The sequence below is a fragment of the Schistocerca cancellata genome, chromosome 8, assembly GCF_023864275.1.
Source record: "Schistocerca cancellata isolate TAMUIC-IGC-003103 chromosome 8, iqSchCanc2.1, whole genome shotgun sequence".
In the NCBI taxonomy this organism is placed as follows: Eukaryota; Metazoa; Arthropoda; class Insecta; order Orthoptera; family Acrididae; genus Schistocerca; species Schistocerca cancellata.
In genome coordinates this window covers 17206632-17230162 of record NC_064633.1, presented here as the reverse complement: position 1 = coordinate 17230162, position 23531 = coordinate 17206632, and the positions used below count along the sequence as shown (strand labels likewise).

Sequence of the window (23531 nt, the reverse complement as noted above, 5' to 3'; positions counted from 1 at the left end):
TGAAAATGATCTAGTCTGTCGTCTCCACGACGTAGACGTGTTGTGTACGAACCGAAACTAGATGTTCGTTCTTTTCCCTCGATCTGCTCGTAAAACTGGTCGTCCTTTTAAAGTACGTGATCGACTGAGAGCATTTAAACACCTTGGCAATACCGTCGGGAAAAATCTATTTATCTGTTCCAACACATCATAAAGCAGAACCATCATAAAGAACGGTGACCCTTCGAAGCTGACTAATACGCCCCAGACTGGGCCATTTAATCTACTGATAAAGTCTGAGGAATTCTTGCTGTAAATGTCGATCGGCTCACATGTGGCCGTAAAAGTGTTCTCATGAATTTGTTAATGAAATGGGTGGTCGAACAAATGGTACCGTAAAGTCACGTTTTATGTGAGAATTTTCATGAACCTCTATAGCGTCGGTAGTATCCGGCTGGACCACTATGCCATTTAATCTACTGATAAACTGTGTGGAATTCTAGCTCTATGAGTCTGACAGGCCAGCATGTGGTCGTAAAAGTGTTCTCATAAATTTGTTAATGAAATGGGCGGTCGAAGCAATGACACCCTAAAAGCAAGTTTTATGTGAGAATTTTCATCAACCTGTATAGACTAATTGGTATCGCAACTGAAATGGAGACTTTTCAGAGCTCTTATTTCGACCGAGGAAATCCTTTTATCAACAGCGGAAAAATTCTGAGGAATTGTTCGTGGGGTCTACACGCTGTTTAACATTTCAAAATTTCTGTTACAGGCATCAAGGCATTATAGAGGAGACCTAGTAGATTAAGTGTTGACAAAAAATCCGAGTCCGGAAATGTGCCATCTGCATGTGAAATAATTTAGAAGAACGGATCACTTTCAAATCTCCCGCTTCACGGTATGCACTCGTCGGAGACAAAAAACTTTTTCCTGTGCGCTCTGCAAAAGCCGACGAATATAGGCAGTATTTCAAGTACTCGTCCTCGGGTTGTCTTTTACGTGACAAAGTATTACCTCTTCAAAACGAGCGTCCGTGGAAGACAACAGTGAACCCTCCTAGATGCTAACGTGCCATTTCTCGCAGTCGTAATTATTCTCAGACGATAACTATGTGCTTTCATAATTACTACAAGGACTGTCTATGGCGCAGTCTTCTCAGTTTGTACGCCTAACTTGAAGCGAGGGATCTGAAGTGATCCCATTTTCAAATTTATTTTATATCCAAATAAAACATTTCCGGATATGGATTCCTTGTCAAAACTTTATCTTCTATCTTCGCTCTCCAGCCTCTAGAAGCCCACAGTATTAATTGCGAAGCGCCTATTCATGTTACAGCCAGCGACATTTATAACTATTGTGGCATTGTCCATGTCAGTCGAGAGAACTGTAATACTATGCGCCTCAAAAAATGGGTCAAATGGCTCTGAGCACTATGGGACTTTACATCTATGGTCATCAGTCCCCTAGAACTTAGAACTACTTAAACCTAACTAACCTAAGGACAGCACACAACACCCAGCCATCACGAGGCAGAGAAAATTCCTGACCCCGCCGGGAATGGAACCCGGGAACCCGGGCGTGGGAAGCGAGAACGCTACCGCACGACCACGAGATGCGGTATGCGCCTCATTCAGGAGCATTTGTCTGAACTACAGTTACGTTACATTTTCTTGGCTTTACCCGAGCTAATAGTCTTAGCGTTTACGCACACGTCTTCAGCTGTCACTGGGTGCACACTACGAATGCCTGCTTTTACTCCGCCTGTATCTTCCAGAAGCAGTACTTGCGAAGGGAGTGAGACAGGGTTGTAACCTATTCCCAACGTTATTCAACTTATACACTGAGCAAGCAGTAACCATGGAAACTCTGGAGAAAGAATCAGAATTCAGAGTGAAGAAATTAAAAAAAAATAGAGGTTTTCCGATGACACTGTAATTCTATCAGAGACACCAAAGCACTTGGAAGAGCAGTTGAATGGAATTGACAATGTTTAGAGACGAGGTTATAAGATGAACATTATTAAAAGCAAAACAAGGACAATAAAATTTAGTCGAATTAAAGCGGCCGGCCGTTGTAGCCGAGCGGTTCTAGGCGCTTCAGTCTGGAACCGCGCGACCGGTTCGGTCGCAGGTTCCAATCCTGCCTCGGGCATGGATGTGTGGTGATGTCCTTAGGTTAGTGAGGTTTAAGTAGTTCTAAGTTCTAGGGGACTGATGACCTCAGATGTTAAGTCCCATAGCGCTCAGAGCCATTTGAACCATTCGAATTAAATCAAGTGATGGTCAGGTAATACGATTAGGAAACGACACACTTAAAGTAGTAGATGAGGTTTTTTTTTTATTTGCGCAGGAGAAGGACTGATGATGGCCGAAGTAGAGAGGATATAAAATGTAGGCTGGCAATGGCAAGGAAAGCGCTCCTGTAGATGAGAAATTTGAGAAAATCGATTATAGATTCAACTGTTGGGAAGTTTTTTCTGGAGGTATTTGTCTGAAGTGTAGCCTTGTGTGGAAGTGAAACGTGGATGACAAATGGTTCAGAAGAGAAGAGAATAGAAGCTTCTGATACGGGGTGATACAAGAAAAAAAGCAGAAAATTAGATGAATAGATCATGTAACCACTGAGGAGGTACTGAATAGAATTGGGGAGAAAAGAAATTTGTTGCATATCTTGACTAAAAGAAGGGATCGGTTGACTAGCCACATTCTGAGAAATCAAGGGATCAGCTGACAGCGGCTGCGGACGCGACAGACATGGGAGACAGTAAGATGGGGAACCGAAGTAGAAGATTTACATCGCTTCCCCCCACCGCTGCGGTCGGCTGGCTTCTGGAGTGTCCGCGCTTAACCACTTCCGTGTCGTGCTGTACAGGCGGACGCTGTGGTTGCCGGTTCTACGCTTCCACGCGTTTGTTTGGCGTGGGCGTGATCCCCCCGTGATTGACTGCCCTGACCATCACCCATTTATAATTTCGTAATTATTTCGTGGCACCTGAAGATGAAGCTTAGCCTTCGAAACCGGTCTCGCAATAAATTAAGAAATTACTGGCACATGAAGTGGACTTTGTTCTATAATTTATCGTGTGATGATGAAGGCGAGGGAGGTACTTCTGCTAAACGTGTTTTCAAATACTGATCGAGAATACGTTATTTTAATCGAAAATAGTACATAATATATTATCCTCGCACACATACTGTTCAACAATATTTTTTTATCTATATCTGTATGTCTCAAAATCAAAATGAATAAACACAGGCACCTGAGTAATAACACTGATATGAAATTAATGATTTTCGATGTATAATTTGATCATGGCAGTCACGTTCAAGAATAGAGCGACTTCTATTAACGTGCTTCACTTTAATTTCACTCCAAATAAATTAACGCATTTGTGATTCGCAATGTGCAGTAGTGCGCAAATTAATTACACTTTAACTTTACATTTACTACTATATGTATAACGTAGTAGGTTACTGAATATTAATAACCAATATGTCTTCTTTTTACTTTAACGAGCTTCTGAACACGTTGTAGCGTGGATTCGACCAGCTTAAAGCAAAATTTTCGTAATTCATCGTCATGAAACGTGACTTTTACCACATTTATCATCATACATGCATTTGTTGAACAGTCCTCGCCGGCCGGATTGGCCGAGCGGTTCTAGGCGCTACAGTCTGGAACCGCGCGACTGCTGCGGTCGCAGGTTCGAATCCTGCCTCAGGCATGGATGTGTGTGATGTCCCTAGGTTAGTTAGGTTTAAGTAGTTCTAAGTCCTAGGGGACTGATGACCTCAGAAGTTAAGTCCCATTGTGCTCAGAGCCATTTGAACAGTCCTCATTACCAAGAAGCATTTTCAAAGCACTGTACAAATTCTTGATGGGATTTAAGTTTGGTGGATTACTAGGCCACTGAAGCACATTAATACTGTTTTCTTTCAGGAATGTCTTGAGTGCTTTAGAAGTATGATTCGAGGCCAGATCATGTTGAAATGTTCCTCCAACATCTGCAAAGAATAGCACAATCTTGCACCTAAGGATTTCAAAGTATTTGGTTGAATTCATCATGCCATCAACTGGAACTAGTGCCCCAGGACCACTAGAAGTGAAGAAACGTCAAAACATTTTTTGCGAGGTTGCTTTACAGTCTGTTCAAGGTGCTCAGCTATCACTTTGGGTGCTTGTCCGACACCCCTTGCTCTGTATCCTTGAACAATAAAATGTGACTCATCACTGAAAATTACACGTTTCCAGTCATTGGAGGTCCAACATTGATATATTTTGGCCCATGCCTACTGTTTTTCTTCAGGCAGATGTTAACAACGGCTTCTACATTGGATTTCGTGCCTTTCGCCCAAAATCAAGAAGATTATACCGTACTGTTTAAGAATCAGTTTCAATCCCAGTAGCCAATAAATATCTCTTAAGGTCTTTACTTGTCTTGTGAGGATGAATTCTACTGGTTCGAGGTAGAGTTTTGTCAGATTTTCGTTCCCACCTACATCAGCCTTTTCTCTTTGGAGACAATTAGGCAGTATCACTATATGCCATAATCAGTATTGAAACACTAGATTCTTCCCGCACCAACTACAGAAGCAGTCTCTCTTATAGTCATTTGTGTGTGTTCCTGAAGAGCAAGTATTTTTGCCTGCTTCTTAGGTGAAGTGTACATCCAGATTTTCGTAACTGCACACTACCGGAATTATGGCCAATTTTCGCTCGGGGCGATTGCTGAAGCTGATGTTTTCCTAGTGCGATTCTTTTCCCCTTAAAATATGTCAAATTGGTGTTTCTTTGTGAGACCATTACCCGCGGCACATGACGAAGACGTCAGTAGTTAAGGATTTGTTCGTTTTCTGAAGTGTACTAGATGACGTTTCTGCACACCCGATAATACATATTTTTATCTCATAATTTCTCGTCGGTGACAGCTATCCAGTTTGCTACGAACCGACTTTGTGTCTAGATGAATCCGTTATCACGCCTCTTTTCTATAAACCGACGGATCTGAATGCAATTTTTTGGTCGTCAGAGATTTAGCTGTTTAGAAAACAATCCCTAGATCTGTACCTCTGTTAAAATAATTACATAACGTAATATCAGCTCTCCACAAGAATCAGCAGATCAATAATCATCAAGCACGGCTTCCATTCTCTAGTGTCGATACACATCGCTACCAACCACTACACTTCCGCGCGGTCGGTTTCTCTTCCGTTTGCTCATTTAACGTGTATTTTGCGTCATGCAATTAAGCTCCACAGGAGCGCAATACTGCGCGCACAAAACGCCCTTTAACAAAACATTGTAGTTTGTTTACGTACCGCTCTTTCATCTTCACGAGGGGCAATTACTCCAGTTTCAGAGTTTACAAAGTGTTGATGTTTTGTGCACTATTTGTTTGCCTCGTCGATATCCCACTAGTTGTCACACAGAGAGATGTTCAGAGTGCGTTGTAACGAGGGCTGGACATGCACCCTCCCCGTCAAATTATTTTTAAACTTTCCTCAACTTTGTATTTCTTTTTTAATTTAAATTTTTCTGAACGGCGAGATATAATTGGTATTGACGTGTAAAATATGTGGAGCTATAGTTGACACAAACACAGATCCATCTACACTCCTGGAAATGGAAAAAAGAACACATTAACACCGGTGTGTCAGACCCACCATACTTGCTCCGGACACTGCGAGAGGGCTGTACAAGCAATGATCACACGCACGGCACAGCGGACACACCAGGAACCGCGGTGTTGGCCGTCGCATTTGTGCACCGCCGCCGTCAGTGTCAGCCAGTTTGCCGTGGCATACGGAGCTCCATCGCAGTCTTTAACACTGGTAGCATGCCGCGACAGCGTGGACGTGAACCGTATGTGCAGTTGACGGACTTTGAGCGAGGGCGTATAGTGGGCATGCGGGAGGCCGGGTGGACGTACCGCCGAATTGCTCAACACGTGGGGCGTGAGGTCTCCACAGTACATCGATGTTGTCGCCAGTGGTCGGCGGAAGATGCACGTGCCCGTCGACCTGGGACCGGACCGCAGCGGCGCACGGATGCACGCCAAGACCGTAGGATCCTACGCAGTGCCGTAGGGGACCGCACCGCCACTTCCCAGCAAATTAGGGACACTGTTGCTCCTGGGGTATCGGCGAGGACCATTCGCAACCGTCTCCATGAAGCTGGGCTACGGTCCCGCACACCGTTAGGCCGTCTTCCGCTCACGCCCCAACATCGTGCAGCCCGCCTCCAGTGGTGTCGCGACAGGCGTGAATGGAGGGACGAATGGAGACGTGTCGTCTTCAGCGATGAGAGTCGCTTCTGCCTTGGTGCCAATGATGGTCGTATGCGTGTTTGGCGCCGTGCAGGTGAGCGCCACAATCAGGACTGTATACGACACAGGCACACAGGGCCAACACCCGGCATCATGGTGTGGGGAGCGATCTCCTACACTGGCCGTACACCACTGGTGATCGTCGAGGGGACACTGAATAGTGCACGGTACATCCAAACCGTCATCGAACCCATCGTTCTACCATTCATAGACCGGCAAGGGAACTTGCTGTTCCAACAGGACAATGCACGTCCGCATGTATCCCGTGCCACCCAACGTGCTCTAGAAGGTGTAAGTCAACTACCCTGGCCAGCAAGATCTCTGTATCTGTCCCCCATTGAGCATGTTTGGGACTGGATGAAGCATCGTCTCACGCGGTCTGCACGTCCAGCACGAACGCTGGTCCAACTGAGGCGCCAGGTGGAAATGGCATGGCAAGCCGTTCCACAGGACTACATCCAGCATCTCTACGATCGACTCCATAGGAGAATAGCAGCCTGCATTGCTGCGAAAGGTGGATATACACTGTACTAGTGCCGACATTGTGCATGCTCTGTTGCCTGTGTCTATGTGCCTGTGGTTCTGTCAGTGTATCATGTGATGTATCTGACCCCAGGAATGTGTCAATAAAGTTTCCCCTTCCTGGGACAATGAATTCACGGTGTTCTTATTTCAATTTCCAGGAGTGTATATCAGCGCTATAAGGTGTTTCATATTTTTATATACGTCGTTTCGTTGTCATTTCCATACTTACTTTCTCTTTCTCTCAATTTTTCATATCTTTCTCTCTCTCGCGCACGGTTGCTCACACACACACACACACACACACACACACACACACACACACACACAGAAGGAGCGAGATGGAGCAGGGGTGGGGGATGAGGGTGGGAATGTGGGTGGAAGGATATGAAAGGGAGGAAAGAAACTTGGGATTTAACGCTGATGACGATGACATTACAGAAGAACCCCTTGTACTAATGAGAAAGGGAAGAGGGCGATTTTCTTTTGAAACTGGCCAGTACAACATTTCCTTAAGCAATTTAGGGAAAAATGGAAAATCTAATCAAGGTGGGTAGAGGAGGATTCGAACCTCGTTACTCCTAAATGCGATTCCAGTGGATGAAACATTGTTCCATGTTGCTCGAAAAAAGCGAAAAGAAGGAATAAATGGTTCAAATGGCTCTGAGCACTATGGGACTTAACATCTGTGGTCATCAGTCCCCTAGAACTTAGAACTACTTAAACCTAACTAACCTAAGGACATCACTCACATCCATGCCCGAGACAGGATTCAAACCTGCCACCGTAGCGGTCACGCGGTTCCAGACTGAAGCGTCTAGAACCGCACGGCCACACCGGCCGGCGAAAAGAAGGAATAAGGAGATGTGGGAAGGGCAGCGGAGAAAAGACCATTCTTGCAAAACTGGAACAGATTCATTGAGATTTAACTGTAAGGTGAATCTGTACAGCCCTATATACTAGTTTTTCATTTGAATTACATTTTTGAACATATTAGAAATTTGCTTTGTGCGTAAGAATTTTATAAAATTTGTTAACAGCGGTGATTAATTTGGTATAGCTGAACGAATATTTTGTCGTAGTATGAATAAAAAACATGGTATAATAATACGTTCAAATTTTTATATTAAGGTAAATCCTTTAAACACTGATCTCCTCCTCCTACCCCTCTTCAGAAACCACGTGTTTGTCTGATACCACTCCACTGTGGTTGCCTCTCCGGTGCGGCTACCTGTATCGTTGAGGTACGCAAGGAAGAAAGTTTATTAAAACCACTACTAGTTTCATGCCGGTTTACGGGCATCCTCAGGTGATCTGTACATGGACTTGAAAGGAAGAATTATACAATTTCTTTTCTTTTTACACCGGATTTTTAAATAGCGTTATATGGAATAGAATAGTCCTGCACATTAGGTACTTATATAGATTGTGCCTTTAACGTTACTTTACACTTTCTTGAAGCCTTTCCCCGTCGTCCACGCCAGTGAGAGATTAAAACCCGCTAGAAGATAAGAAGTGAGTTTACCTAAAACAACATAAAGCGAGTATTTAGTCGGAGAGAAAACCCTTCGAAACTTGCGAAAGCGTATATAAGCACCAATAAGAACATACCACGATATCAGCTGGAGGTGATGTAGGCACGGTCATAAAGAACACTTACCAAGTTACAATCCTTTTCTACACGTGCATCGACGATGTGTTATATCATTTGCTGATTTAAGCTGTGATTTATGAAAAGCATCTCCTCTTTCACGCTTCGCCGTTCGGTGCACTAGCCGCACTTTCTCTTGCGCCATCTCGCTGGGTTTTCGGATACCACGGCCAGTGCTGTTTTCCCCATGGGTGCTTGCACAGGGCTCTAGCTAATGTTGTAGAATTTATACAATAAAATTACTCAATGTGCAGGACAATCCTATTCCATGTTGCAATATTTACAAGGCCAGTGTGAAAAGAAAAATAAATGTAAAACACATATTTGCTGTTTAGCTCACAGGCGGATGTGCCTAAATTGAAGTGAAACCGGTCGTGGTTTAAATAAACTTTGTACAAATAGACCATTTTTTCCCCTTCCCAGAAAAATTTGAACGTTTAGCTGCTGTTGCCCGCAAGTTAAGATAATATGTATGACATATTTTAAGTTATATTTACACTCCTGGAAATGGAAAAAAGAACACATTGACACCGGTGTGTCAGACCCACCATACTTGCTCCGGACACTGCGAGAGGGCTGTACAAGCAATGATCACACGCACGGCACAGCGGACACACCAGGAACCGCGGTGTTGGCCGTCGAATGGCACTAGCTGCGCAGCATTTGTGCACCGCCGCCGTCAGTGTCAGCCAGTTTGCCGTGGCATACGGAGCTCCATCGCAGTCTTTAACACTGGTAGCATGCCGCGACAGCGTGGACGTGAACCGTATGTGCAGTTGACGGACTTTGAACGAGGGCGTATAGTGGGCATGCGGGAGGCCAGGTGGACGTACCGCCGAATTGCTCAACACGTGGGGCGTGAGGTCTCCACAGTACATCGATGTTGTCGCCAGTGGTCGGCGGAAGATGCACGTGCCCGTCGACCTGGGACCGGACCGCAGCGGCGCACGGATGCACGCCAAGACCGTAGGATCCTACGCAGTGCCGTAGGGGACCGCACCGCCACTTCCCAGCAAATTAGGGACACTGTTGCTCCTGGGGTATCGGCGAGGACCATTCGCAACCGTCTCCATGAAGCTGGGCTACGGTCCCGCACACCGTTAGGCCGTCTTCCGCTCACGCCCCAACATCGTGCAGCCCGCCTCCAGTGGTGTCGCGACAGGCGTGAATGGAGGGACGAATGGAGACGTGTCGTCTTCAGCGATGAGAGTCGCTTCTGCCTTGGTGCCAATGATGGTCGTATGCGTGTTTGGCGCCGTGCAGGTGAGCGCCACAATCAGGACTGTATACGACACAGGCACACAGGGCCAACACCCGGCATCATGGTGTGGGGAGCGATCTCCTACACTGGCCGTACACCACTGGTGATCGTCGAGGGGACACTGAATAGTGCACGGTACATCCAAACCGTCATCGAACCCATCGTTCTACCATTCCTAGACCGGCAAGGGATCTTGCTGTTCCAACAGGACAATGCACGTCCGCATGTCTCCCGTGCCACCCAACGTGCTCTAGAAGGTGTAAGTCAACTACACTGGCCAGCAAGATCTCCGGATCTGTCCCCCATTGAGCATATTTGGGACTGGATGAAGCGTCGTCTCACGCGGTCTGCACGTCCAGCACGAACGCTGGTCCAACTGAGGCGCCAGGTGGAAATGGCATGGCAAGCCGTTCCACAGGACTACATCCAGCATCTCTACGATCGTCTCCATGGGAGAATAGCAGCCTGTATTGCTGCGAAAGGTGGATATACACTGTACTAGTACCGACATTATGCATGCTCTGTTGCCTGTGTCTATGTGCCTGTGGTTCTGTCAGTGTGATCATGTGATGTATCTGACCCCAGGAATGTGTCAATAAAGTTTCCCCTTCCTGGGACAATGAATTCACGGTGTTCTTATTTCAATTTCCAGGAGTGTACATACAATGAGAAATAGTTTATTCCTGAAATGAACAGTAGTGATTCGTTAAGTCTGTGGCACGCTGCACTGGCTGAAACTAACATTAACCGCTTGGTTACAGTGGGTCGTCGGTCTGTCTATTCCGGTGAAGGTGTCCAACCGCTCGGTTGGGATGCTCCTGCAGTTCCAAGGGCTGTACGCGCATCCGTCAAACATAAGCGAGATATCGCAACACTTCCCTCTGAATGTTGGCCGTGCTGCCATCTATGCAGTTTTCACTTCGATAATGAACGCGTAAGTAAAACAGCTGGTGTCGTCCATCCCCTCACTCTTGATCCCAGTAAAAAGGAGACTCTTGTACCATTCAACTACAGAAATCTGTCGTGCTGTTGTTCGGAAGCTATTTTTTTAGTCTCAATAAAAATTTGATTTAGAAGACAATTTCTTGATGTTTGTGGAATATGTGATCAATTACAATAGTTCCATAGAATTTCGTATGTGTCTGTAGGATGCGATGAGAGCAGTATGGGAGGGAGGTATAGATAGAAGAGGAAGGGATGAGAAGGAGTTGTCATGAACACGCAGACAATCCAAAAAAACCTTTTTTACTTAAAACTCAATATCCATTATTCCTCAGTTAACGTTTGGAGAATAATGTAGCATCAAAACTAACAGTGTCAAAAATTGCAAAGAATTCTAGATATTTCAATAATGTTTAACACAGGGAACTTCACAGCTTAAAATTCCAAGTTGACGGATTTACGTATGGACCACAGGTAGAGAACTTACCTGCCAGGGAAAGGTGCCCATTCGCAGGATGACAGTACCTGATGTTGAATAAGCCAATGCAGAAACGGAAAGACCCCTACTAAGAAAAGAAATACAGAAAGACCAACTTCTCGAATGTAGGCGGTAATGGCTGAAGGTAACAGGTTTACTAGTTTCCACTAGCTCAGTCGAAGCACACATGTGTTCACAACCTAAATGAAATAAAGATATTTGGCGAATGCACCCTTCAAATTTATATTTTACAAATTTTGGTGTTGACTATGGTATCTGAGTTTGTGGTTATTGTGACCTCAAAGTAATGGCATCCCGCAGGCAAGTCTCTAATTTTTCATTTCACGGAATGACAATTTCTTCGAAGTTGTGCTAAAGCGATGTACGAATCACTGATGTTAACAAAGTATTATTGTTATTATATTAAAACAGATTGTATGTTTTATTGTTTTTCTTCTTCTTCTTGTTGTATTAAGTACTTCTACAGGCCACGTTCCAATTTCATTTCTTAATCCTTCGTTACTCTTACCTTTTCGTCTAGTATTCCTTCATTGTTTCACTATGTTTCTCTTTTCTATCTTCAGACCACGTTGGCTAGTTTTCTTTTCTTCCTGTTCTGGACACCTTCCAGTTTGAAGAACTTTTTCCTAAAATCTCTTTCCAATAATTCTTCTTCTCTTATATTATTCGTTTCCAAGTCTTGAATCCAGGTGTTTGTCGATTACTTTTTTCTAAGATATTTGAAGCTCTACACAGTGACTCTTTTATCATTGATTCCGTAAATACTTCCAAAAAGTAGTCATCTCCGCATCCTTATAGTTTTCAGTAGGTGTTCGTTGACGTGATCCCAAAATCGAAAACACTGCCTTTTCATGAGAACGTAACCTTTCCTTATAACTCTTCTTTTTATTGTTTCTAGTTTATGAAACTTATAATTTAATACCATACATTCGGTTTCATATAGGCATTCTTGTTCACTATTGTGTTGCAGTGCTTTATTTAAAGCTTTGATAAGGACATTTTGTTGCATGTATTCTCCCCCCCCCCCCCCGTCCTCTGTCGGAGGTTCGAGTCCTCCCTTGGGCATGTGTGTGTGTGTGTGTGTGTGTGTGTGTGTGTGTGTGTGTCTGTGTGTGTTTTGTCCTTAGTGTAAGTTAGGTTAAGTAGTGTGTAAGCCTTGGGACCAATGAAATCAGCAGTTTGGTCCCATAGTACTTACGACAAATTTCCATTTCCAAGCACTACTGATATTTGCCATAAATCATGTTTCCTCTGCAGAAATCTTCAGCCTGTCATGTTGGCTGTATCGTCCAGAACACTGACTTGCACTGCTGCATCTATCAGGCTTTCAGAAAGCATGAAAAATTTTTTATGTAAGCCCCCATGGTGTATGCAACATATAGCTTATTTATGTGTGGTTGCCTAATGTTATCTCCACAATGAAATTCTCACGCCTAGAAATTATTATAACGACCCTGCCTTTGACAGTCTACACCTACAGATTTTCAGTTTAGCAACTCAAACCAATTATTCCTATCGTGATGCCACTAGAAAGAATCACGCCCTGGATACCGTAAACGATTTATTCTCAAAAAATACGAAGGGTAAAAAACTGTACAAATATGAAATACACAATGTCAGGTTCTCGAGGCTGGCAGAACATATGTTTAATTTTCTTTAGACAGTGCCCCATTTATTAGACGTACACAAAAGTGGCTGATGCTGATTAGCGGTGAGGAACAGAAGACATACACTCTGACTGACATACACTCTGGAACAAGCTCAGTGGACAAGCAAATGGAACTCAACACATTTACTGTGTTTCCCTACTCGCCGAACAGAAGCGGGCATATCACCTGTCGAAATACGGACAGCAGTTATACTGCACCGATGACCTGCCCGTCGCGGCTTTTTCTGCTGTGGAGGCGGTGTGTGTGGCGTACCTTTAATTGTCTGCCTGTGCAGTGGACGTTATATGCCATCTGCAAACTCAGAGAGCCGAAATGATGTCAGTATAAGACAGAACACAAGTCTAGATTTCTGTTTGCTCAACAAACAGAAACTCGACTCAAGTATCCTTCCATAAAGGTGCACTTCAATTTGTGTCAGACTTCAAAAGAGGCCAAGCATTCGAGTAACAGAATAACAGCTCTGTCCACAGAGAACCGGCTTCACATGCTTCTTGTGGCAAAATCAATCCTTCCCAAAATCTAACCGTGAGATTCTCTGCTGTGGCTCTCCCGAGCGAGGTTTGATCCACAGAGGGAAGTGTCTCCGATCGATCCTTGCAGGGAAGTGTGTCTCTACACTGCACACCTGCTTCCTCCTCGACACGCATTGTCTATGTTTGCGCTCAGGTGACGAATCCCAGTGACCGTTAAAAAAACGTTACTTCCCAGTGCATAGATCATGAATATACCAGCTAAACGCCTGAAGATAATACTCCTTTCAGAAGATTTTCTAGAAGTTCCCATTTCCCCACCTACATCGTTAGCCCTCCGCCAGTCAAGTACTCATCTCTGCTTTTTGCAGATAAGTGTGATCCGGTGCTTCCTGTGAGAAGATCCCTTGGACGTCAGCTTGCGATCATCGTTTGTGAACCCCCGCGCATCCCTTCGCACTACAAAGAATGCTTTTTGACTTTGTTCCTCCCCTTTGCCAGCTATGCTGTTCCGAAATATTTTTCAGCCGACCAGAGGGTAACATCTCGTACAGTCTGCACTGTGGGGGTTCTGTGGCCTGCAGCATTGCAAACTGCCGCCTCCTTACTCTGCTCTCTCTCAGGGCAATAAATGTCCACCCCTGCAGGTTACGACACTCTTCCCATTTCGCTTTAGCTGATAGTAGCTTCTGAGGAATGTGTTGCCAACATTACCCTTTCTCTCAGCGTTGAGCTGTAATCAACACCCAGACACGCAGTACTTCAAAAATGGTTGATACACAGTGCTAGCTGGTATCAGCCAATGAAACGATTAATAATGGGATTGTGCGTCACAAGCATTGATCCAATATGAATATGAATGAAAAAAGAATTTACAGAATATTAAATATGTGTTGGACAAATGTTGCCACCTTACAAAATTATCCACAAATGACGGGCAATAAATTTTACTTTTATTATTAATACTTTTGTAGGTACCTGTGGCACATTAGAGGGGAGGAGCGTTTAACCCACATTCATGACTGTTTTGGGAGGGAGGGAGGGAAGGAAGGAAGGTGAGGAAGAGGGAGGCGAACGAAAGAGACAGAGAGAGAGAAAGAGAGAGAGACAGAGACAGAGACAGAGACAGAGAGAGAGAGAGAGAGAGAATGAAACCCAGATCCTCCTTCCATCCATCCACACCTCCTGAAACCGAACTCTGGATACTCTGCCGCAGCCTCCAGAGAGGGAAAGTGTCCGTAACAACCAATGTGTCTACAACCCGAACACTGTAGACCTGTGGTCTTTCTTTGTATAAAATTGTCAATCAATTTTCGCAAAGAGATGAGTGTTAACGAGTGGCATGTGTTCGTACTGAAGGCGTATGCATCAGCCTACAAATTCGAATGTCAAGAGTCTCAGTAATAGACGGGCTATATGAGATTTTTATATCTATTATTGCTTCTTTCACGTATAACGCTACTTTTTATGTAAAGAGTTCAAGATATTAAAATCGACGAATACCGTTAAAATTAGTTTTGTGAGAAACCAATGGAAGACCGAGCGATCTGGTGCAGTGGTAGGATGCTGGACCGCCATTCGAGAGGGCAGCGATTCCTATCCCAATCGCCCGAACATATTTAGATTTTCCATGATTTCCCTAAATCGGCTAAGACTGGCAGTGTTCCACTGAAAAGGTCACGGATGAGCTCTTCTCCTATGTTTCTCCAATCCTAACCTGACTGGAATGAGTGCCGATCAGATGGCGGACTGCGGCCATTAGATTGCACCTAAAGAGAATCACGAATAGAGTGCTGTCCAATTCTGTCGTCTGCTTTGACCAATGACTTCATATTACCCGCAAAGACGATAGCCTACGTTAATTACTGAGACAACAGCAGAAAACACAGGCCGGTTACATTCTTCGAGATGGCGACAAGAGAGACCATTACGTTCACAAACAAACGTAAAAAATACACAAAGTATTTCACTCAATGAAAAAAATGAAATTAGCAAGAAAACTATGGGTATGAAGGGGTTTGTGACTGGGGCAAACTTAAAAAATAGGTTAATAAAGATAAGACCAGGATATCAAAATAGGACACGCTAATTTATTTGAAGAAATGTAACGAAAATATAAACAAAATACAAAACTGAAAATGAAAAATTCTCTTGACCTAGCTCAAACGAAGACAACGATACCGGACACTCTTTTCCCCAAAAGACGAGAGAATCGAGAAATCAAATAAACGAATTTGTCTAAAATAAACCAAGCCTAAAAATATACAAATCGCACACTGGGAATAGAATTTTTTCTTTGGCTTATATATATCTAACGAAGACAGCGATACCGTAACCCGCAAACCGAACAAGAAACACCATCGTAATTTTCATCAGTTCTATAGAACTGAAACGCATCAGTTGGTACCAAAAACATAGCCCTCCAAATGAAAATAACGAAACACAACATAAAAACCAACAATTAAAAAAATTCCCATTCGGAAACAAAATTCAGAATTAGATTAAGTAAAAAATTTTTTCATACAAATGTACTTAATAAGTGTACTAAGCTGCAAGCTAATCTATTCTGGCCACCAAACTACATCAATATAGTAAGGTGCGGTTCCACCCGGTCTACTTGTTTCCCTATTGACAGTTTAAGCTAAGCTTGCTGTTTGCGAACATCACACACTACACGAGATATACGGGCAAGCACAGATAACGTATAATAACAGGTCGCTTGCATCTTTCGCAATGTAAACTAATGACGTGGTACAGGACGCTATGAGTCAAAGCGCAAGGCTGGAACTGGACCTTGTTCTTGAATGTTACAAATCCTATGTGCCGTGTAAACGCTGTATTTGCAAGGCCATTTTTCCAGCATCATCATACATCCGTTTTTGATAAAATATTTTTTACAGAAACAGCTCAGGAATTTCACTGTATGCAAGCATATGTTGATATTTGCTTGTGTCTTCACCTTCGTATGGTGTTGAAACGTCCCCTTTCAAACATTTATACAAGACTGTGCTTAAACTGACACACAATATTTTTTAGCGCAACGCAATCTGACTTTCAATAATCCCTACAAAAGAATGGCCCTGACTAACATTAACCTATACCTTTCACAAATCACTTACCTCACAAAAATCTTCATTACTCGAACTACTGCAATACAGCGAGCGCCACTACTGCCAGCTAAATAAAAAATTCAAACTACGGAAGGCACTAACTACTGATAGGCATAGTTAGCAAATGAAAGATTTTCATAGAGAACAAACAATGTATTTACCTTAATAGTCATAATATATATAACAGTTCATAACATCCATTCTTACAAATATCAAAACTCCGCCATTTCTCTCCCCTCATCCACCACTGCTGGCGGCTCACCTCCAACTGCGCAACGCTACGCGCTGTTCACATCCAGCTGCCGCTGCCCAACACTACAATGGCAGACAACAATGGAAACTAGCCACAGACTGCACACAGAACAGCCAGTGATTTTCATACCGAGCGCTACGTAACGTTGCCGATAAGAAAACATAAACAGCCTACTTACAGTGTTCACTGAAGTGCGTTGGGTCTACGCACTTGTTACAACTACATTATCATTTTATGAACGATTTTGTGACGAAAAAAGTATAGTGCTAGTAATAAGCACTTCCAGAATTTCAGAAGACGGCTGTGCAGCAACTACCAGACATACACAAAAGAGATACAACTCAGCAGATAAAACAACTGCACAAGTTTTTGACACAAAACACAGTTGCTCAGTATGGGAAGCATTTACGATGCGGCTAAGCTCAACACGTCCGTGCAATTTGATGAAACCGGCAGCACATACTGTCTGGGAAGTCGCGACGAAAGCATATTTTCGGAAATTTGTTCAAATGGTTCAAATGGCTCTGAGTACTATGGGACTTAACATCTGAGGTCATCAGTCCACTACATCTTAGAACTACTTAAACCTATCTAACCTAAGGACATCACACACATCCATGCCCGAGGCAGGATTCGAACCTGCGACCGTAGCGGTCGCGCGGTTCCAGACTGAAGCGCCTAGAACCGCTAGACCACCGCGGCCGGCGCTTGCGTGCAAAATGATGGGTGAGTTGCGCAGAAAGTGTCGCCGCTTCTTTCGCAAAGCTGTCCTCAGGTGATGCTCCAAAAGCGAACAGTAATGCTGTGCATTGACGGTCTGCCGTGGAGGAATGTAATGCGTTGGGATAACACCATCACAGTCGTTGGGCCGGCTTGTTCGTTGGGTTGCGTATCTGTATCTACATCTATGGGACTACTCTTCAACACACGTAAGTGTCTGGCAGAGGGTTCATCGAGCTACTGTACACTATTTCTCTGCCATTCCACATTCGAACAGCGCTCGGGAAAAACTAACACTTAAATATTCCGCGCGAGGTGTGATTTCTCTTATTTTATCACGATGCTTATGTCCCCCCCATGCAGGTAGTGGTCAACAGAAAAAAAATGATCGTGTGGCATTGTTGGCCGGGAGGCCCCAACCGGTAAAGTTCGGCCGCCATGTTGCAAGTCATATTCCAGGTGACGCCACATTGGGGGACTTGCACGTTGGTGATGAGATGATGATCATGATCATGATCATGACAACTTGACACACAGTACATGGGCGGAGAAAATCTCCAATCCGGTCGGGAATCGAACCCGGGATCGCTTCATGTTAGGCAAACACGTTACCTCTCAAGTAAGCAGTGCGAGTGATAAGAATATTTTCGCATCCGGAGGAGAAGGTTGGCGACTGGAATTTCATGAAATCTCGGCGCAGCGTAAAACGCCTTCACTTTAATGCGTACCATCATAACTCTCGTATCATATCCACGACACACACTATCCTATTTCGAGATAATGTGGTACGAGCTGCCCTTCTTCGAACTATTTTGATGTCCTCCTCCAGTCCTATCTGGTAAGGATTCAGTGTCGCACAGCAATACCCTAACAGAGGATGGACAAGAGTAGTGTAAGTAGTCTTCTTTAGTGGATTTGTAGTATCTTCCAACTGTTCTGCCAATAAACACAGTCTTTGGTTATGAAAGTTTTCGTGCGAATTTAATATGAAGTAGAGGAATGTGAAGGAAAGGGAAAGGCTGGGTGCACTCTGGAAATGCAATGGTGAAAGTTGAAATTTTCTGCTGGACCGGAGCTCGAACCTGGATCTACCGCTTGTCATGAGCTGTGGCATTAACCGCTTCGGCCATCGGGACGCGGTCCCTGATCGATCCAGATTTCCAGCTTATCGCATGCTACAATACGGTGTTCATCCATTAACCTACTTACAATTATTGAGCCCCGTAATATATGAAGGGCTTATTTCAATAGTGGTACAAGTCCATTACCGCCACTTTTCTGCCTATAATGCATCTGAAATTAATGATCCAAACAAACAGAAAGAAAGGTCCATCTCTAGCAAGAAGCCATATGCTTGAATATTTCTGATATCTGAACTGCAGATTTTTCAGTGCTCATTTAACTTTAGGACTCTGAGCACTAGAACTTAGTAAACCTAACTAACCTAAGAACATCACACAACACCCAGCCATCACGAGGCAGAGAAAATCCCTGACCCCGCCGGGAATCGAACCCGGGAACCCGGGCGTGGGAAGCGAGAACGCTACCGCACGACCACGAGATGCGGGCAACACAAATGGACTTGTACCACTATTGAAATAAGCCATATAGGAATATTTTCTGTTGTTTCGGCCATATCCGACAGAACGGACACCACCTGTATACATGTACGTTCCAATGTAAGTTGCTCATAATTGTAATCCTTAGGTATTTACTTGATTCACAGCCCCTGGATTTATGTGATTTATCGTGTAATCGAAATTTAATGGATTCCTTTTAATATTCATGTGGATGACTTCGGTGTTGTCATTATTTATTGTCAATGGCCCCTTTCGCACCATTGACCATAAATAATGAAAAGACTGAAGTCATCCCCATGAGTACTAAAAGGAATCTGTTAAATTTCGGTTACACGATAAACCACATTAATAATTTTGCAATTTGTTTTGGTATTCCAATGAATTTACTAGACGTTAAATGCCAGAGTCGTCTGTAAACAACGTAAGCGGTCTGCTCAGATTGTTTTCTATATCATTTACAAGAAGTGTGAATAGCAGAGGGCGTATAACACTTCTTTGGAGGAATGACAGGTATTGCTTCTGTTTTACGCGACGACTTTCCGTCAGTTATTACTAAGAGGAAATCCACAGGCACACAAGTTGCTTATAAGCCACTTGCGAGGAATGGTATCAAAAGCTTTCCGCTATTCTACAAACACAGAATCAGGTGCGAACTAATTTGATGCGACATTATGTCCTGACACATCTGCTCCTAAATGAAAGTACCCCATGGTGTGTATATCGTTGAGATATGCTCTATTCAGGAATAACTGTCATTCTTAGGGTTCTGTACTTCAGTCGATAGAAACGTAACCATTATGGGATCACTTCGTTGTCCATCTGCCTGTCCGACTGTTAAGGCCCCTTTCCCTCAGGAATGCTCAGAGATATTAAGTTGAAATTTATGTCACATAGTAACCTCTATGGCGTTTTGGGGCGTACAAAAATTTAACCTTGCAAGTCAATAAAAAGATACAGCCATATTTTGATACTCGCAGACTCACTCATCAAAACCTATAGGGTACTCCCCGTTTGTAAGGTAATACTTATTTGCAGATAAGAGAGCATTTTACTTCATTTCCAGTGATGCTACGTAAAGCGAATGCATCAGCGCTGCAGTACGTGCGGAGTAAGGGGCGAGCTGTAGCTTCCCACCACTTTGGCTAGCAGAGGCGGTTGGCCATCTGGCGATTTCAGACCGAGTGGGATGAGGTTCCGATGCAGAAATTGCTCGTGACGTAAGCAGAGAGATGTGTGTGGAATATACATTTATTCTGCCATGAATCAAGTAATTGTCATTAATAAATATTTGCTAAATAAAGTCGCCTTTCGCCACTCAGACATTTGGAGGTGTCTTTGGGTCATAAATACTATCTTTCAGTAACTTTACAATGCCAGGAAACGGTGATATTAATAAATACATGAATAGTTTTGGCATAACCGAAGATGTACGATCTTATACGATCTGTGCCGACTGTCCGCTCAAGTTACAGACTGTGCGCCATATTCGGCAGTCGTCGATAGGATGTATTTCGATCTAGTCATGCGGTAGACCACGCTCTCGTACCGTTAATAGTTGGCTTATAATCAGTGGGAACAAGTTTCTTTTACGGTATTTCTTAAATAAAGGCACCATAATGGCATCCCGTGTAAACATTATTTGTACAAATAATTACGTAAAACATAGGCAGTAGTATTGAATTTTGAGAATCCGACGGCGCTGCTGGGTTTTGAGAATCCGACGGCGCTGCTGCGGCTCTGCAAGGGAACATAAAACTATGAGAGCATATCCACATGTAGGAAGAATTCCTACGCAGCGGCTCAGTAGCTTAGTTTAAAGACGGACTGACTTAATTATCGCAAAATTCGGGTGGGTAATCCTGGCCAGTTATACGGTGCTCCCCTTATACCGCCATCTGCGCACTCAGCTGCTAAACTGAGATATTTCTGGAGGTTTAGTACGAGTGGTGGATTCTTGCAGGTTGAATTACAATCATGAAATTTGGCAAGAAGCACGGTTTAACAGAGAAAGTAAAGGAAAAAATCCGAAGATTGTAATCTGTAATTATATCGCACAAAAATATTTTTTCGCGATTACGAACTTACATTGCATCCATGATTTGCTAAAAGTCGCAGAGATTTTGATGTGATTTTCAGTAATAACTAGAATGATTCACGAGGAAGCTTTGTGTGTATAATTTAGAAATATTTCGTGCTGATTGGCACAATGGAGTGAAGCGTACTGTCTCTGCGAAAACGATGGCTCTGTTATCCAGAAGTGACAGGCCAAGGCCGCTCGACTTCCGCCACATCATCTCATTCTCCTTACAGAGATTTCGTGAGGGAGTATGCTTTCAACACGAAAAGCACCTGTTATGTTTCAGAGTAAAGTAATACTTGCAAGTAAAGCGTGATAGCACTTCGATTGCTTGTGGTGAGATTTCAATAGCCAATAAAATATCCATTGCTGTGTTCCGCAGAACAATACGACATTTGCGTAACAACAACAGACTTCCGCAAATCTTACCAGTAATCGCAAAAGAGATGAGAACAGACAAAGTCAATGCATCTGCACTTACCAATTAGCAAAGCGTATTAATAAAATTAGTGAATAATTGTAACTGTTAATGCGAAATTACAATAAAAATTTGACTCCGAAATTAATATACTCACGAAAATCTTGGAATTTCCAGCACAGGTGCCTTGTCAGTATCGATGTCGATGAATGGAAATGAAATGAAGTCCCATGCTAGAGCCTAGAGCTAGAGCCTAGACAGAGCCTAGGGGAACGTTCCAGGAGACCCGCACCGGCGTACTAGGCAAGGTCCTAGTGGAGGTGGTTTGACGTTCCCTTCCTCTGACCGTAATGAGGATGAATGATGATAATGAAGACGACACAACACGACACAACACCCAGTCAACTCGGGGCAACTGTAAGTCGCTGACCCCGTCGGGAATTGAACCCGGGACTGCGTGCTCGCGAAACGAGAACGCTACCGCGAGACCACGAGCGGCGCAGGGAAAAATCACGAAGATTACCAGTTTACGGGAGGAATGAACTACCTATATACATAATTAAGTTGCACGGAAATCTCGCAGAGCGAGTTCTACTCGTACTCCCCGTTTCTTTTTTTCCCCTGTTCATGTCTCGTAGTTTTCACACAGTCATCTCCCGAAGCCGTAGAGGTGCATATGAATGAAGCAGTAACTAGATAGTGGGTGCTACGTCAAACACCCACTGATTCGGAAGAGTTTTTCTTTTACACCTCATAAGAAAGTACAGTTACTAGTCATTGCTTTATAAACTTGTAGTGCTGACTGTTGTATCTTGTACGGCAGGTTAGGCACCAACGGTCACGCGTGCCTGCTGAGGGCTGTCTGCGAGGCGGCCGAAACGCCGCTGCTGCACAACGGACTGTTTGGGGAGGTGGCGCACCTGTTGCTGACGTGAGTACTACAGCCTGCACGCTGCTAGCAGAATGGGTGGAACGCACTGTCAGCTGTGTGCTTTTCATCCATCCAGTGCAAAGTAACCCTTCCTAGAGCAATGTCGGTCTGGCGCGAAATCTCTCCTCTCTTCAGTATTCAACCCTAAGGTTGGCTTGACGAAGTGCGCCATTCCACTTCTCCCTGGACCTTCCTCTCCGTTACCGCATGCTTATGCCAATTTCTTTGGCGCCTCAGTGTAATAAATGTGACTGGTTACAGCAACTCGTATTTTCACCTCATATACAAAAGACGCTTTGCTTTCAGATCTTTTAAGTTAACCAACATACTTGATTATATACAATGATAGTGGACGCTGGATCAGAAGATCCTCACGGGATGAAATTTGACAGAGATTTTGACAGAGGACCAATCATTAGTAGATTTAAAACTGCGCGATTGGTGTCCGCAGGCCAAGCGACGGCGACGCCGGTCTGGCAGAGCACGTGCTGGCCCGGGAGGCGGGCATGGGCGGCAGCGGGGGCGGCGGAGGCGGAGGGTGTCGGCGGCGGTACGCGGCCTGCCCCAGGGGTCGCGGCCTGCTCGACGCCGTCTCCACCCTGTCCGTGGACTCACAGCACTGGGATCGCTGAGCAGCGGTGACAGCCAAACGAGTGCTGCTGACGAGTACCAGTTTAAGTTCTCCTATGCGTACTCTGTCTGTGAAAAAAAAGAAATAGTAAAGGAAACTGAAAAGAAAATCTGCCCTCTTTATTACATACGTAAGTGAACGCCAGATCTGATTTATGATTTCCCATTAATAACGCCAAGGCACTTACTCCCTTTTACGGATAGCGATCATTAGCTCAGAAAGAGTGACAACTGTTTACTGTTGGTTTTCTGCTGGCTACAGTGAGAAACCAAGTCTAATTATTGAGAAGTATGAATGACGTCGATTATAAAATTGGGAGGTAAGAACACTTTTCTGAACGGACTTGTCTTGAGTGTAGCATTGTACGGATATGAAATGTAAGTGATAAACAGTTCGGACAAGAAACTTCCTGGCAGATTAAAACGGTGTGGCGGACCGAGATTCGAACTCGGGGCCTTTGACTTTGCCCGCGAAAGGCAAAGGTCACGA

General features: G+C 44.1%; 1 protein-coding gene across 1 annotated transcript in view; it reads left to right on the top strand.

Annotated features, from left to right (window-relative positions):
• LOC126094977 (uncharacterized) overlaps window positions 1-23043 on the top strand; it is a 41319-nt gene extending 18276 nt beyond the window's left edge. Inside the window, exons 2-4 of the mRNA XM_049909631.1 lie at window positions 10503-10675; window positions 22304-22411; window positions 22863-23043. Of these exons, the coding sequence (XP_049765588.1) occupies window positions 10554-10675; window positions 22304-22411; window positions 22863-23043 (411 nt within the window). The 5' untranslated portion in view covers window positions 10503-10553. The remainder of the gene's footprint in view (window positions 1-10502; window positions 10676-22303; window positions 22412-22862) is intronic.
• The last annotated feature ends 488 nt before the right edge of the window (window positions 23044-23531 follow it).